A 16,586-nucleotide genomic window follows, 5' to 3' on the forward strand; every position below is an offset into this window, starting at 1 on the left:
TGAAGATGATTATTTCAAAAGTGATAGTTTTTAATTGATTGTATTTATAAAGTTTCTTATTTCAGTATGCTGAAGCTAATATTACATTTTCATTTTTGCAATCATTCCCCTTTAAGGTATAGTGACCCAAATTATCTAGAAAACCAAAGGCCCAAAGATCATTCTGGATAATAAATAACATACCTGTAACTGTTTTTGCTGATAATACTACATTGTTCAAAATCATAGGTTTTTTTTGTAGAATGTTTTTACTGGACAGCCAAGTATCAAATGAGGTTCACTGATAAATGCATGTTATGCATTGACCAAAATAACACGAGCATTGCCTATGTAAACTCAAAAGTCAGCAGATCCTTTTCTGTGTGTAAATTCAGTTACCAACTTGGAGGTAGGGTTGTGGGTGCTGATGGGGACTTTCAGCCAGGGTCAGCTCAAGAGCAATATGAATGAGGCCGTTTTTCTCCAGTGATCACACTAGCATGTTTGGGTTAATGCAATATCCTTGTCTGTTTCCAAATTGATCTTACTGGCATCTCTGGAGTAATAAAGTGTTCATTATTTTCTGATATGATCTTACTGGCATGACTGAGGTTAATTCAGTGTTCATTATCCATTTTTTGCAGTGAATGTTCCATCATTTCTTGGGATAATACAGTGCTCATTATCTATCTTGTTAATTGATGTTACTGGCATGCCTTTGTTTAATACAATGCTCATTAACTTTCTTCAGTGATCTTACTGGCATGTCTGGGTCATTATGGCCAAAGGGAGTGACTAGGAGAGACTATTTAGGAGAGGCCTAAATATAGTGTAACATTATATGCTCTGTTTTTTTGAGTGTCTTAAGTATATTTGCCATAGATCCCATGTTTTCTTCAAATGGCCCTGTTTCTAACACCTTTACAGTGGGAAGATATACTTGACAAAGAGGCGTGCCCTGAAACGTTGGACTTCCAAATTAAACATTTTGAAAGGTTTAACCTGCAACAGCAGCCTTGTATGCCAGTGTGCTTGCTTTCTAAAGATATGGTCACAGACGTGTGTCTTGGATAACTATCCATGGTTTTAAGAGACAAAGGCTGAGGGCACACAAAACCTTGGCTCTGTTGTTCTCAGCTTGCACAGTGAGTCCACTCTCTACCCCTAGCTCCATTTCTTTTTTTTTCTTTAGTCAGGCAAATTGACCAAGCAGATCAGGCTCACTGATGGTGTACGTTACACCCTCCCAGTAAACTGGGAGGGTTTATTTGCAAATGTATGGTATTTCCCTTTTGCAGTGAGAGAAATATACTACTATATGACAACAGCAACAGAGCCTCATTAATGTTGTTATCTCAATTATGATATTTGTTTACAGGCTGAAAAAGTGCCTACTGCTCTCTGAAGATTCTGAGGTGGGAGAGGGCATGCTGAAGAGACAAATTAATGGTCTAGAAGATGACGTGATAGAAAATGTAGGTGGAAAAATTAAAAACAGAATGCGAAGCTGGGAAGATGGTGCTAGAACTTCAAGTTATACCTGTGAGGTCAGTGGATTTTGAAGTCTGACCCTTGTTAGCTATATATTGTAAAGAAGGATATGGCCTGCATGTGGGGTATGGGCTACGTGGTTGTACATTTTTTCCCTGATGCATTTCACACTGTTATGACTTGAGGTACACTAAAGTTCATTATTTTCATATCAATATAGATATTTTATAACACATAGCTACTAGTTATTTAAATTAGCTAGTAAGCTATGGAAGAATAAAATGGACAAATTTATATTTTTATAGCAATTGCAGCTGAATATACACAAGTTTACTTGCATTTTGAAGGGAAATGTTACTGACATTATTATGAATTTACAATATCTAAAAAACAATGTATATTTTGCAAGGCTTGTTTCGCTGAATGATCATTTTCATCTTTTTGATATTGTATTTTTAAATCCATTGCTTGGCATAGCCAAATGTCGTTATTCAGTTTTCTTGTATAGTTGGTCACTTTTTGGTGTAAAAAATGTAAACGTTAGTAGAGAAAATGCCAGTATCTATACATATCACCCCGTTTAACACATTGGGTGGTATTGACATTTAGCTGGCAAAAAAAATTAAAGCTTGGCATTAGCTAGCCTTATTCCTCTAAGTTCTAAACCAGCAGGTCTATGATTCTGTTGCCAAATGTACTGTATTATGTTTGATAACCATTAGTTCTTATTGCATCATTATCACATATTTACAGTCATAGGAAAACTTTTGTGAACCCCTCTTAAATTTTGTATATCATTGGCTGAGCTTTCAAAGTAGCAACTTCCTTTTAATAAATAACATGCCTTATGGAAATAGTAATATTTCAGCAGTGACACAAAGTTTATTGGATTAACAGCAAATATGCATCATAACTAAATTAGACAGGTGCATAAATTTGGGCACCCCAACAGAGATATTACATCAATACTTAGTTGCGCCTCCTTTTGCAAATGTAACAGACTCCAGATGCCTCCTATAGCCTTTGATGAATATCTGGATTCTGGATGGCGGTATTTTTGACCATTCGTCCGTGCAAAATCTCTCCAGTTCAGTTAAATTTTATGGCTGCTGAGCATGGTTCAGCCTGCTTCAAATCATCCCATAGATTTTCTGCAGCAAGATGTTGCAGGTCTTTGTAGGTAATCTTTGGGTTGTCTGTAACCATTGTTCTCACAATCCTCCCCATATGCCGCTCCTGTATTTTTCTTGGCCTGCCAGACCTGGGTTTTACAGCAACTGTGCCTGTTGCCTTCCATTTCCTGATTACATTCCTTACAGTTGAAACTGACAGTTTAAACCTCTGAGGTAGAGAGTCGAACAGAAGCACAATTTGCAATTAAATAATTAAAATATCTTTTCTCATGATTGGACACACCTGCCTATGAAGTTCAAGGCTTAATGAGCTAATCCAACCAATTTGGTGTTGTCAGGAATCAGTATTGAGCAGTTACATGCATTAATATTCGCAAAATTACAAGGATACCCACATTTTTGCACAGCCAGTTTTTAACATTTGATTTAATTTCATACAACTAAATACTGCTTCACTTAAAATCTTTGTTCAGAAAACACTCCAGTACTCTGATGTTCCTGGGAAATGAAGATATACCACTGTTATCTTTTTTGTTGAAAGTGGAGTAAATTATTATGCAGGCTGAGAGGGGTTCCCAAACTTTTTCATATGCCTGTATGTCCGCATATTCCTTTGTACAGTAAGGGTAAAGATACACCGGGAGATTTGTTGCCGTTCGCTTAGCTTGTAATTACCGTAAGTACATTACTTTATTTGCGGTGATTCAGCTTTATTGTAGGAAACTGTGAGGGCAGGTGTGCTGTGACAAATCATTTAGATAAGAGAGTTATATTTGGACTAATTTGGTACCTGATGCTGAATTATATCTTACGCCATTTTATTATACTGTTGGTAGAACATATAGGGATACTGGAATGATTTATATTGGAGGATATGATTTAACAAATACTCTCCCCCTGTAGGCTTGTAACTAACTAAATGGTATAACTAACTAAATGTTATAACTTAACTTCTGTCTGCATAGCCTAGAGCAGTTCAAGGATGTGACAACTTTACATATGGCTGGCTGGCCTCTGTTAAATATGTGAATTTTGTATGTATTTTTATAACTGTTCTGGCACGACAGATGCATCTACCTATTGTCCCAATGTTGAGTTATTCTGTCTGGTGTTCATCAGTATGCCACCATCTATTCCAGCTTTATCAAGACATAAAGAAATAAAAATAAATGGCAAGTTTGTGTTTTGGCTCCTTTATGAGCCTTTATCAAAAACTGGGTACCATACATCATACAAACATGCCTTGTGTGAGGTATTGATCATTCCCTATAGCTCATAGCACATACTTTTATTGATCTGTTATTTTGATTTGCCTCTTTACAAAGGACCTTGGACTAACACACCTAGGATACAATTTTTTCACTATTCACCATTCCTAAATGCAACCCCAGTACACCTTGCTGTGACCTTCATTGACACCCACTACTAGAAACTGTCCCTTCAAAGTGCATTTACCCCTACCAAAATTAAGGCCAACAGATCTGTGGAACTCACACTGCTGGTGCGCTTGCAGAAGAGACTGGAGTGAATGGATGTCTAATATAATAGAACAGAACCCAAATCCCTGCTTTGCAGGTCACTAACTGTGAGTTAGTCAGCGACTATAGTGGGGGCCACATGGGACTTAACTGTTCAGTAAGTTTGCAATTGATCCTCAGCTCAGATTCAAAAGCAAACAGTTAAGACCCATATGTCCCCTCTCCGCCAAGTACCTGATCAGTTACTGCATGGTAACCAATTAGTGGAAACCAAGAGAGCTGTTATGTTACACATTTAGTCACTTCAGCCTTTACTGTATACAATACATTTTTGATTGTGTATTGAAAAGGTTTTTTATTTTGCACAACCAATCTTTTAACCCATTTTTTATTGTTATACTGAAGAATTCCTTTGTCACAAACAAGACATTAAATTAATTTATTTCGAAAAAAAACATCAGTATAACCTTGTTTCAAACATAACCCCGAAGGAAATGATAATATTCATGTCAAAACCTCCAAGCACTATATATTTTATACAAAGTCAAACATTCTATATGGCATCTCTCCAAAATATTGATGTAAATAAAGATTTAATAAGCCTGATAAAAAGGTGATAAAAGGTGTCAGTTTGGCCCTTTAAGACCTAGCTGACAGCTTACCGGCCATTGTATTGGGCACTCAGAATGGCCTGGCTGACCATCTGTTTGGGTGATGACTGCATTGCTGCATTGATATGGCATTCATTTAATGGATTCCATAAACTTAAATTATACTTAACTTGAATCTTTGCTTATTTATTGAAAACATTGAAAAAACAAACAAATTAAACCGTAAAAAAAAAAAACTGAAATGCATCGGATTCTACCAATCATTTTCAATGGGTCTACAAATGCTAAAAAATACAAAAAAAACCCCTTGAATTGCAAAACAGCATAGATTTTGCCTGGTTTACCTCTCATTGCTGCAAAAATTCAAATTCAAGTGTTGATAAATCACCCCCAAACACTACCCTGCTAGTCCAAGTGTTTTTGTTTAGTTTTCTGGGTGTTTTTTTTGTTTGTTTTTTTTTAAACAAAAGTGCTGAAGAAATGTTGGTTCCAATTTCATTTGTTTGTTTATTTTAGGTCCTGAGCCAAAGCAGAAAGAAACGGAAATCTAGTGACCAGGAGCTGGCAAACAAACTGGAAAAAACACTGTCCTTCACTAAGCAAGAAAAGTCAAAATTTAAGTTTGCGTTCGGCAGTGGGGGGAATCATAAATATCAAGGGAACAGCAAGCATTTGGCAACTACAGAATTTAAGGAAAACAATGCTCTTCGTTTACCAATGTTAATGTCAAATGAAGGTAAAAACAAAAATGCTTTCCAAAGTGAATATGCATGTGATACTAAAGGTCAAAGGACAGATAAACACAAGTCACTCACCAGCTATTTCAGAAATTAGCGACTACTCCTACTGTAAGTAATCTCATGTTTGAGCCATCTTTCTATTTGTTTAAATAACAATGTTTGACCATATACTTTTCTGAACATTTTTTGTTCGGTTTCACCTATTTTGTAAAGTCGGAGGCATAAAAATAATATATGATATGTTGAAATGTACATGGTAAGATTAACTTTTAGTCTGGAAATTGTCATTGAAGCTAAAAGGGAAGTTTACCACAAACTTTTATATGCATCAATTATAAGCAAGTTTTGATTTGTTTTTTTTTTTTTAATAAGGTTTCTTATTCTGCCTATTTCCTAAATTCCAGCAGCCAGATTGCAGTTGAAAGACAAAAAGAAATATAAAATGTAGATGTTTAAAAAAAAAAAAAAAAAAATCAATAAATACAAAATAGAAACTGTTTTCTATATCATACTAACCATTAATATAAACGACCCCTTTAAAATATGTAGTTTGGGGTATGTGGCTTGAGTTCAGTTGTTATAAAATACTACTTTTGCTAATCTTTATTTGGGTACCTTCAGTAAACAGCATACGTACCTTAGATATACACCAAATTCTGGAAAGAATCCAACAACATTCATTATGTCTATAAAGTTATACATGAGTTGGCTAAACCTGTATTTTTTTTTTCCCATAAATGCTTCCTATTAACAAATAAAGCTTGGAATTTGCTATATTTGGGTTCGCCTACAGGTTTAAAAAAATCTTTTAACTGCAGATACAGACACAGAAGAAGATGAGGATTATCTGCGGAATGAGTTGGTTTCACAATCTAACTCTCGATTAGTGCAGTCTAGTATGTACAGAATGCTGTCTAGAAAGATCAAGTTGCCTCGTGGGTGCTTACAACCTCCTGAAAGGACCACCTCCAGCTGCAGTTCTGTCAAAACTAAGCAGAAATGCAGCAAGAACAAGCAGTTGTGTTTACTCCAGGATGCTGAAGTCCGATCAAGCTTCAGTGATTCAACGGAGGACTCGATTGACCAAGGTTACTAGTTTAAAAGCAAAAGTGTAACATTTTAAAGAGGGAGAGAGTCCCTGTGGGGGAGCATAAATATTACAGATTCTCTTTAGCTGCCTATCTGCTTTTTGCAGTATAGGCTGCATTATAAATTGAACCTGTGTTTTGTAAAATTGTTTCCATTATTGGCTCTTTGAGAGCTACCAATCTTTCTTTGCTTTGTTTTTTTTCAGTATGTTTAATATTTTTTTAATGGTATGAAGGTTTCTTGTGAATTTTGTAAACAGGAATGTTGTGTGGATGCGTGATGTGCTTGTATTACCGAGTTTTATTAAACATATGAAATTAATTTTTAACAAAACTAGTCTACTTTGTGTCTCTTGCGGTGTACCCTAAGTAGCTGAACTAGATTTGGCTTCTCTCCATTCTGCTTTTCCTGTGTTCGCTCTATCCTTCACATCATCTCAAAGATATCCATTAAGCAGGTAGAGTCTTGCAGTCTTTATTATTCAAATATCCCTGTAAACCGGTTTCCACTTCCGTATTTGCACTTGTATCTTTTTTAATTGAATAGGTAACCAACAAAATGCTCCGTTTATATAAAGGCAATGTTTTGTGACTGTTACCATTGACAGATGTTAAAAGTTCAATCATTATACATATACATACGCATATATATATATATATATATATATATATATATATATATATATATATATATATATATATATATATATATATATATATATATATATATAGCTTTTCAAAACTTTTTAAAATACTTTTAAATTGAATATACCTGTATGTATGTCCATGCCTTTGAAATAGTTCATCATTATTGGTTCATAAAGCCAAGTAAGCAATGGTTCATAAGCATAGCAGAAGCATTAAGTCATTATACTGTCATAGACCAAGGATTGCATTCAGGGCTCTGTTTATTGCAGTATTACAGTCAAAACCACGCTGAAAAATAGTGCCAAAACGTGTGCGTATGCTTTGTTGTGTCCACATTGTTCAACTGTAATTAAACTGTGGTGCAAAAAAAAGACAAATTGCATGTGTGCATCCTTTTTTGTAAACCTTAGTTAAAGATATATATATACACATATATACATATATACACACATACATACACACACACATACACACACACAGGTCAATAAATCTTTTTTTTTTCTTCTAATTTTGGTTCTGTACATTACCACAATGAATTTTAAATTAAACAACTCAAGATGCAGTTGAACTGCAGACTTTCAGCTTTAATTTAGTGGGTTGAACAAAAAGATTGCTTAAAAATGTGAGGAACTAAAGCCTTTTTTAACACAATCACTTCATTTCAGGGGCTCAAAAGTAATTGGACAAATTAAAAAACTGAAAATAAAATGTTCATTTCTAATACTTGGATGAAAACCCTTTGCTGGCAATGACAGCCTGAAGTCTTGAACTCATGAACATCACCAGATTCTGGGTTTCCTCCTTTTTAATGCTCTGCCAGGCCTTTTACTGCAGCGGCTTTCAGTTGCTGTTTGTTTGTGGGCCTTTCTGTCCAAAGTTTAGTCTTCAACAAGTGAAATGCAGCACAATTGGGTTCAGATCAGGTGACTGACTTGGCCATTTAAGAATATTCCACTTCTTTGCTTTAATAAACTCCTGGGTTGCTTTGGCTGTATGTTTTGGGTCATTGTCCATCTGTATTATGAAAGCCTCCCAATCAATTTGACTGCATTTAGCTTGATTTGAGCAGACCGTATGTCTCTGAACACCTCAGAATTCATTTGGCTGCCTCTGTCCTGTGTCACATCATGGATAAACACTAGTGTCCCAGTGCCACTGGCAGCCATGCACGCCCAAGCCATCACACTGCCTCCGCTGTTTTACAGATGATGTGGTATGCTTTGGATCATGAGCTGTTCCACGTCTTCTCTTTGGATCATGAGCTGTTCCACGTTGATCTTGGTTTCATCTGTCCAAAGAATGTTTTTCCAGAACTTTTAGCAAAGTCCAGTCTAGCCTTTCTATTCTTGATGCTTATGAGTGGCTTGCACCTTGCAGTGCACCCTCTGTATTTACTTTCATGCAGTCTTCTCTTTATGGTAGACTTGGATATCGATACGCCTACCTCCTAGAGAGTGTTGTTCACTTGTTTGGCTGTTGTGAAGGGGTTTCTCTTCCCCATGGAAATTATTCTGCGATCATCCACCACTGTCTTCCATGGACGTCCAGGTCTTTTTGCATTGCTGAGTTCACCAGTGCTTTATTTCTTTCTCAGGATGTACCAAACTAGATTTTGCCACTCCTAAAATTGCATAACAAAGGAATTGCCCACACCTGCCCATGAAATAGCCTTTGAGTCAATTGTCTAATTACTTTTGAACCCCTGGTCCAATTACTTTTGAGTTTTAAAAAAAAAAAGGCTTTAGTTCCTCACATTGTTTGCAATCTTTTTGTTCAACCCATTGAATTATAGCTGAAAGTCTGCAGTTCAGCTGCACCTCAGTTGTTTCATTTAAAATTCATTGTGGTAATGTACAGAACCAATGGACCTAACTGTGTATGTATGTATGTGTGTGTGTATATATATATATATATATATATATATATATATATACACACACACAACAAACAAGGGAAAGTTGTGCTCACCACTAGTTTTTAAAAAAGGGACGAATACGTTTTACCTGCAACTTACTAGCTGCTTTCAAAGTAAAACTCCCAAACTTGGCTGCCCTTTTATTAGACACCAGTGGGATCACCTGACTATAGCTGGGAAGGGTGGGAGCTACAACATGGAGCTGGTCACTGCTCCTGTATAACTATAACAAACAAGGGAAAGTTGTGCTCACCACTAGTTTTTAAAACCATTAGGCGGGGGTGCAGATATGGGATGACTTTGACGTAGTTGGCCAGCTTAAATATATTGCAATATATGGACAAACAATCCCTGTTTTGTTTAAAGGGTAAGGCATTTTTCAGTAGCAGTATGCACAAAATGTCTCTGTCTTAAATATATTGATAATGGGTTGAGTGCAGAGGACCTCTTGTAGTTGACTATATATATATATATATATATATATATATATATATATATATATATATATATATATATATATATATATATATATATATATATATATATATATATATATATATATATATATAGTGAATAAAGTACCCCCTTTTGTAAAATATAAGGATATTATAAGTTACCGAGGAGTTTCATGACCATATAAAAACACGAGGCCGAAGGCTGAGTGTTTTTATACAGGTTATGGAACTCCAAAGGTAACTTCTAATATCCTCATATTTTACAACTGGGGGTACTTTATTTATTATAATACACAAGTTTCAGTGAGTCGTGTGACAGAAATGACATCAGAACTCACCGTTTATAACTGATGACATCAGAACTCACCGTTTATAAGGATATAATTTACAAGATATTCATGGCTTTTGTGTATTATATATATATATATATATATATATATATATATATATATATATATATATATATATATATATATATATATATATATATACATATATACATACACACATTTTTTTAAATCATGATTTTTTTTGTTGCAGAAAAAACAGCAATCGCAAGGATGTTTAGTTGTGATTATGCTTTTTATTTTTTCATAAAAACACAAATTTAAATAAATATGCCCATTAACATAGAAACTTGAAATTGGGTTGGTTGGTTGGTTGGCTAGAATTATAATGTTGAAAATATTTATCTTATCAGTTTCGATGCATATATGGGGAGCTGCAAAACAAAAAATGTGAAACAAGGGCTTGTGGAAACCTGTTTGTGCCAACTTCAGATTTATTTTGCAGTAGATTAATTTATTTGTAATTTGTGAGATATTTGGAAAAAGTGCAATGGTGCCAATATTTCGTCATCTAATGCATATATGCAATGCAGATTCTTCAGTTAGATATTGGTATATAACAGTTAGTAGATTTCTTCCAAACATTTGTGAAATATTTGCCTACCTTTTCTAACCAAATGCAAACCCTGTCTTGTAAGATACGCTTTACTAAATAAGGTAAAGTCAGTATTGCCAAGTGACAATAAATGTAAAATCTGTTAAATTTGGTTCATTTAATGTTGGTAAAAGGAAACAAAATAAATAACTGTTATGGACAATTGATCCCACCAAATTCCAAATCCTTCAGTGACTGAATTTAAGAATGAAAAAGTTGTATAAATTCTGAATAAAAAATTGTGTTCAGCTGTCAAGATCTTAAAAAGTCACTTAGACTTGACGAAATTAACTTTTATTTAAAGCAACTTTAAATTTAGATTGTTTGCTTAACATTGTGGAATTTGGCAATATCCAAAACGTTCACAAAGTCTACAGAATCCCAAACTGCACCCTGTATTCTGTGCATCTGTATTTTTTGTTGTTGTGCATGACCTTAAATTCCCAGTAGTGGCATGCTGTCAAAGAGAGCTCAAATTCTGCATTAGTGGATTGGAGTTGCACTTTATTTTTATATATTTTAGTAAAGGATTAGGAATATACTTGACAATTGGCAAGCATAAGGTTAGGTTTTTACATTCATTTCATTATTTTATTATAAATGTTTTCAGTGCATCATTAGGTCTATCCTAAATTCAATAATGAAAACCTGTACATCATCTGGGTTAACTGGCTTGGGCAAAAGTTAAGCTCATAAGGGCCAAATGCAGACAAGAGTTAAAGGAACAGTAACGTCAAAAAATAAAAGTGCTTTAACGTAATGAAAATATAATGCAGTGTTGCCCTGCACTGGTAAAACTGCTGTGTTTGCTTAAGAAACATTACTATTGTTTATATAAATAAGCTGCTGTGTAGCAATGGGGGCAGCCATTCAAAGGAGAAAAGGCTCATGTTACACAGCAGATAGCAAACAAGCTCTGTCTGTCTAATGGTGTTATCTGTTATCCAATAGTTAACCTGTGCCATATAGCCATTTTTCAATTTCCGCCATTGCTCCACAGCAGCTTGCTTATATGAACTATCGTAGTGTTTCTGAAGCAAACAGATCAGTTTTACCAGTGCAGGGCAACACTACATGATATTTTCATTACTTTAAAACACTTAAATGTTTTGGTGTTACTGTTCCTTTAAGGGGAAATGTGATAAAAGTTAACAGTAAAATGTAGTAGTAATAGGTAATGTGAAAAATCAGGCTCAGATTTGTGCCTTGGGCACCCCTAGTCCACAGGGGCATGACATGTTTACCCAAAATGTTGCAGCCATTGGTTTAGGTCTTTGTGGCCTCGCCATAAATCTGGACCGGTGAAAAATGATTGCTTTGTGCAAAAATGTAATTGCAAAGTGCAAATTTAATATAATGTGTGCAAATCCAGAAATTATTTACCAACCTCCGTCCGGCAGTGGAAGAAAGATTTAGAATTTCATGGTTTGCTTCAGTGAGTAGTAGAATAAAACTTATAACTGAAAAAGTCATTACCATATACCAGCTTAAGCAGGCGCTATGCGTTAACATTCACAATGCGTTTAAAGTCTAATAAAGAATTTTACATTGCTAAATGATCATTTTTGTCCTTTTTTCCATTTAAGACATGCATAATAACATATTTCATTTGGCTTAAAAAAATCCATCAAGTTCAAATCCTTTAAATGATCCATACACTCACATATATATATAATGATGCTTATTCCTAAATTAACTGTAGATCTTAAGATCCCAATAGCTGTGGATATTATGCTTGTCCAAAAAAATCATCCCAGCCTCCCTTAAAGGCCTTCACAGAATCAGCCATCACAACATCACCTGGCAGTGCATTCCACAACCTTGTGGCCTCTCATTCTTTGATTTTTTCTAAGGTAGAAAATATTCCCTGCTATTTGTTTATAATGTCCTCTAATGTATTTGTAAAGTGTTATCCTGTCCTCTCACCTGAACTTTTTATATACCGGTATATACTTATATTTAACAAATTTGTAATCTTGTTTTAATAGCCAACATTACACTGTTATAAGCTGACCATCTTTTTATTGTGTTCAGTGTTAAATTGAGGTTGGCAAATAGGTAATGTAAAATCTAAGTTTCTCACTTAAGAATTTTTTAAAAAAAAGTTATACACTAGTGTATTTTAGCAAATCAAGATACATGTCTGGTCTGCACACCATGAGGCACATTTATCATAAGTTTCGAATTCATGTGAGTTTTTAAAATCTTTAAAACTCGGATGAATAGAATCAACCAAAAAACGCAAATCAAATTAGTTACAAATTCGATTTTAAAAAAACTCAATTCGAAGTTTTCTCTTCAAATTCAATCTTAACCTCGCGTTGAATTTGAATAACTCCCTAGTGGAATTTGACAGTTTTGACCATAAAACAATTCGAGAATTTGAATTTTCAATTAGACCCTTGATAAATCTTGTCTGTTTTTCTCAGTGTTTTATTCCATAAACTACAAGGCTCCAAGCAGGAGCCGAAATGATGTAATTCATGCAATAAAGCACTTTGAGAAAAACAGACTTTTGGAGTGTGGGCCACCTTTATTGTATGTATTAAACTTTTTTTGGGTTATGGCCACCCAGCTCTAAGAGAATGCAGCTTTCACACTATTTTTATCTATCATATCTATCTTTTTAAAAAAATCTATTTTAAAAATAATGTATTTTGCACAATAACAGCATTATTATAATTTTTAAGATGAGTGCTGAGTCATTTTTGTGGATGTGCTTGCTGAACTACCGCCAGACCCCGGGCAAAAAATAAATGTATATTAAAGAAATATATATATATATATAAATATATGTGTGTGTGTGTGTACGCACACACACACACACGCACGCACACACGCTTAATATAATCATATATATTATAATATGTATATGTATATGTGTATATATATATATATATATATATATATATATATATATATATATATATATATATATATATATATATATATATAGTGAATAAAGAACCTTATATTTTCCAACAAGGGGTAATTTCATCACTACCCACTGTTTATAACTTATAGCATAACTAGTCACCGTTTATAAGGCTATAATTTACAAGATATTATATATATATATATATATATATATATATATATATATATATATATATATATATAAACCCTAATAGTCACAAAAATATGGAATAATATACCCCCTGTTGTAAAATGATATTTTTAGAAAACAGACTTGCTTTTATATGGGTCATGGAATTCCTCTGTGACTTTTTATGTCTTTGTATTTTAAACCAGAAGGTACATTATTTCTTTTAATAAACAAGACTTTGCCACAAACTACCACTGATGATTACCACTGCATACAAGAATATGATTCATGGTTCTGATGCACAGTATTAAATATGCAGTATATATCAACACAGCAGCTCAATAAATTAATTAGCCACTGACCTGGTCTGCTAGTAGTCACTGATCAATAATGCAGGTTGTGATGAGGTGTTTGTTTTTAGAATTCTAATTTCAATACATTGAAATGCCATTGCTTTAATTTTATTAAGAATATTTGAAGTGGTCCATGACAATCTGCAAAACACTTTTTGCATCTTCTGATTTTGACACATCCAAGGGATATTTGAGTACTATAGATTGCAAAGACTTAGCCTGATACTTAAAGCCAGGCCAAAATACCAAATGCACTAATTAACAAAACTTTTCTAGAATGCTTGCTTTCTCCTTTCAGCTGCTTGAGCATCCCTTCACCCCTGACCCTTACCCATGATGCTTTGAATGTCTGTATCGGTTTCTTGCATTTGCTCTCACGCTGCACTAAAGAAGCAAAGTGATTGGCTGGAATAGGGCAGACACCGCACAGCGTGGGGTCAGGTTCCAAGTCAACAGAATCATGAACTCTTTAATGTAGGTAGGAAAAATCATTTTCATCTTGAAATTTTTCTCTTCTGCCTTTTTATCGGTAAAAAATACTAATGCTAATGTTCTTTCAATCGGGTGAAATTGCTCTTGCATTCTTAGATTGAGAAGTCTGTCCTGCCATAGGCTATTTTGTCCATAAAAATATACCCTTTTTTTGATCCACTATTCATTAGCTAATTCGACTTTTTTAAGGCTTGTTTTATATTAGTGCTTCCAGAAATGAAAGCAGGCAGATAAAAAGATCAACAGGCGGATTAAAAGAACCTGATTGAGTCCAAACTGTGACTTTGTTTTCATATTTTAAGAAATATGTTTTTCCTCTGTAAACATTTACCTATTTATGTATTGCATCTCCCTGTGTGCATATGTATAGAAATTGTGACTGTTGGAAGGAGGCAGGTCTTGCCAGGACAATCTCTTGAGTGTTAGGTTGCCTCTTTATAAAGCTTTTTGGGGCAAAGTTTGTACAATTTAATTCTGGTATGTGGAACACTCACACATGAGATCAAGACCTAATTTTTGAAATTTGTCTCCAGGAGGAGAGGAAAACAAGAGAAGACCCATTAGCTGTCTATGGTCTGCCTTCAACTAGCCTGCTATGCTCTAAGCCTGCCTGGCATTGTGACAGAACATGTCTTACAGTCTACACTAGACTGTATTGTGTTCATTGTCTGTGTGTGTTCTGTACTTTTCCTAGATTGCTTCAAAATCCATTCTGTTCCCGTTGCACATCAGTCTTTGCAAATTAAATAACCTTATTTGAAATATTTCATTGTTTAACCTGTAACATTTTTCACTGCTTACCTAACATTTTCTGCTCAATAAATTAAGAGCGTGTGTGACCGATATCTTCTTCCTCAAAGTCCCCCTTTCCCTTTCTTTCTGTAAGCTTTTTGAGATTGTTCATGCCAATGCATATAAATAATAATAATGTAGGAAATATTCCATCATAGACATGTTTATTTGTAGGTGCACAATGATCTTCACATTGTCAGGGTCTGATTTGTACATAGGGCGCTCCTAGGCCCGGACAATTTGTTGCCTCCCTTTCCGCCTCCCACCTTCCTATGCGCGTACAAAGTCTTATCTCATTGGGTCCAGAGCACATGGATTGATGCGCAGGAGATTTGAAGAGCTATGTCCACGTATTACCAGTGCTTTTAAACCCATTGCGATGTGGCTGGGTGATGTGCTGCCCCTAAAATTCTGCCGCCCTAGACCCAGGCCATTGTGGCCTTTCCACAAATCCGGGCCTGCACATAGTGATGAACAGACATAAATACACTGCAATCCCAATGGTGCTGGATTATTACTTTTATTAAAAATTTGTGAATGAAAAGAGCCTTTACTATTTTTAGATAACTGAGAAATAAGCTCTTATGCTTTTAGTAAATTTACAAACATACACATCTTTAAAATATAGAAGCATTCTAAGATGTTGCAAGTTTGCTGAATTGATGTTCATTTAGCTGTTCAGATATTCACCCTCCCCTAATTTTACATACTAAACAGAAAGTCCAACGTGTGTGCGTGCGTGTGGTTTTCTCTGCTTTATTTATTTCATTTTAATTTCTTGTCATTCGTATCCCTTTATGGGTAACTTAAACTTTTTGTTAATTTGCTAGACTTTACCTCAGAGGAGGAAGACTGTGCTAATTATGGCTTAGATCACTTGTCTTCACCGCATATGGAAGAAAGTGGCTTGGGTCTTCTTGCACGGTTTGCAGCCAGTGTGCTTCCTAATCCTGTCAAATCTTCGCCGATATCCGTTATCCAACTGGAAGCTAAGCAAAAGGCTAAGAACAAAGAGGAAAGACAGTGCCTGATAGGTAAGTTTTAACAAACAAATTCAGACCCCACCAGTGCTAATTTCATCCAAAATAACCCCAAGGCACATTACAGGGTACAGTAAATGTATTGCCACTTTCATGAATAATATCTTTTAGAACTCAATAAATACAGTGACCGCTAAATGTATGATACTTCTCTCTTTCTTGCCTTCTTTAATCCTACTATGCTTATACAAGGAAGAAATCTTTATAAAACTATGTATTTTTGGTATCATTGTGTTTGGAAGGCATGAGGCTTTCTAAATATATTTTTGCACATAAAATGTTTCTCTATCATGAATTTTCTTAATTTAGTTTTTAGGCATATATAAGTCAATATCATGTTACAGAAGTGGAATTACACAATAATTGCAATAGATTTTGAAAAT

General features: G+C 34.7%; 1 protein-coding gene across 1 annotated transcript in view; it reads left to right on the plus strand.

Moving 5' to 3' along the window:
- tnrc18.S (zinc finger protein 469 S homeolog) overlaps window positions 1–16,586 on the plus strand; it is a 102,360-nt gene that overhangs the window by 61,135 nt on the left and 24,639 nt on the right. Inside the window, exons 15-18 of the mRNA XM_041579208.1 lie at window positions 1,358–1,526; window positions 5,209–5,428; window positions 6,251–6,520; window positions 15,994–16,197. Of these exons, the coding sequence (XP_041435142.1) occupies window positions 1,358–1,526; window positions 5,209–5,428; window positions 6,251–6,520; window positions 15,994–16,197 (863 nt within the window). The remainder of the gene's footprint in view (window positions 1–1,357; window positions 1,527–5,208; window positions 5,429–6,250; window positions 6,521–15,993; window positions 16,198–16,586) is intronic.

The sequence above is a fragment of the Xenopus laevis genome, chromosome 9_10S (genome assembly GCF_017654675.1).
Source record: "Xenopus laevis strain J_2021 chromosome 9_10S, Xenopus_laevis_v10.1, whole genome shotgun sequence".
In the NCBI taxonomy this organism is placed as follows: domain Eukaryota; kingdom Metazoa; phylum Chordata; class Amphibia; order Anura; family Pipidae; genus Xenopus; species Xenopus laevis.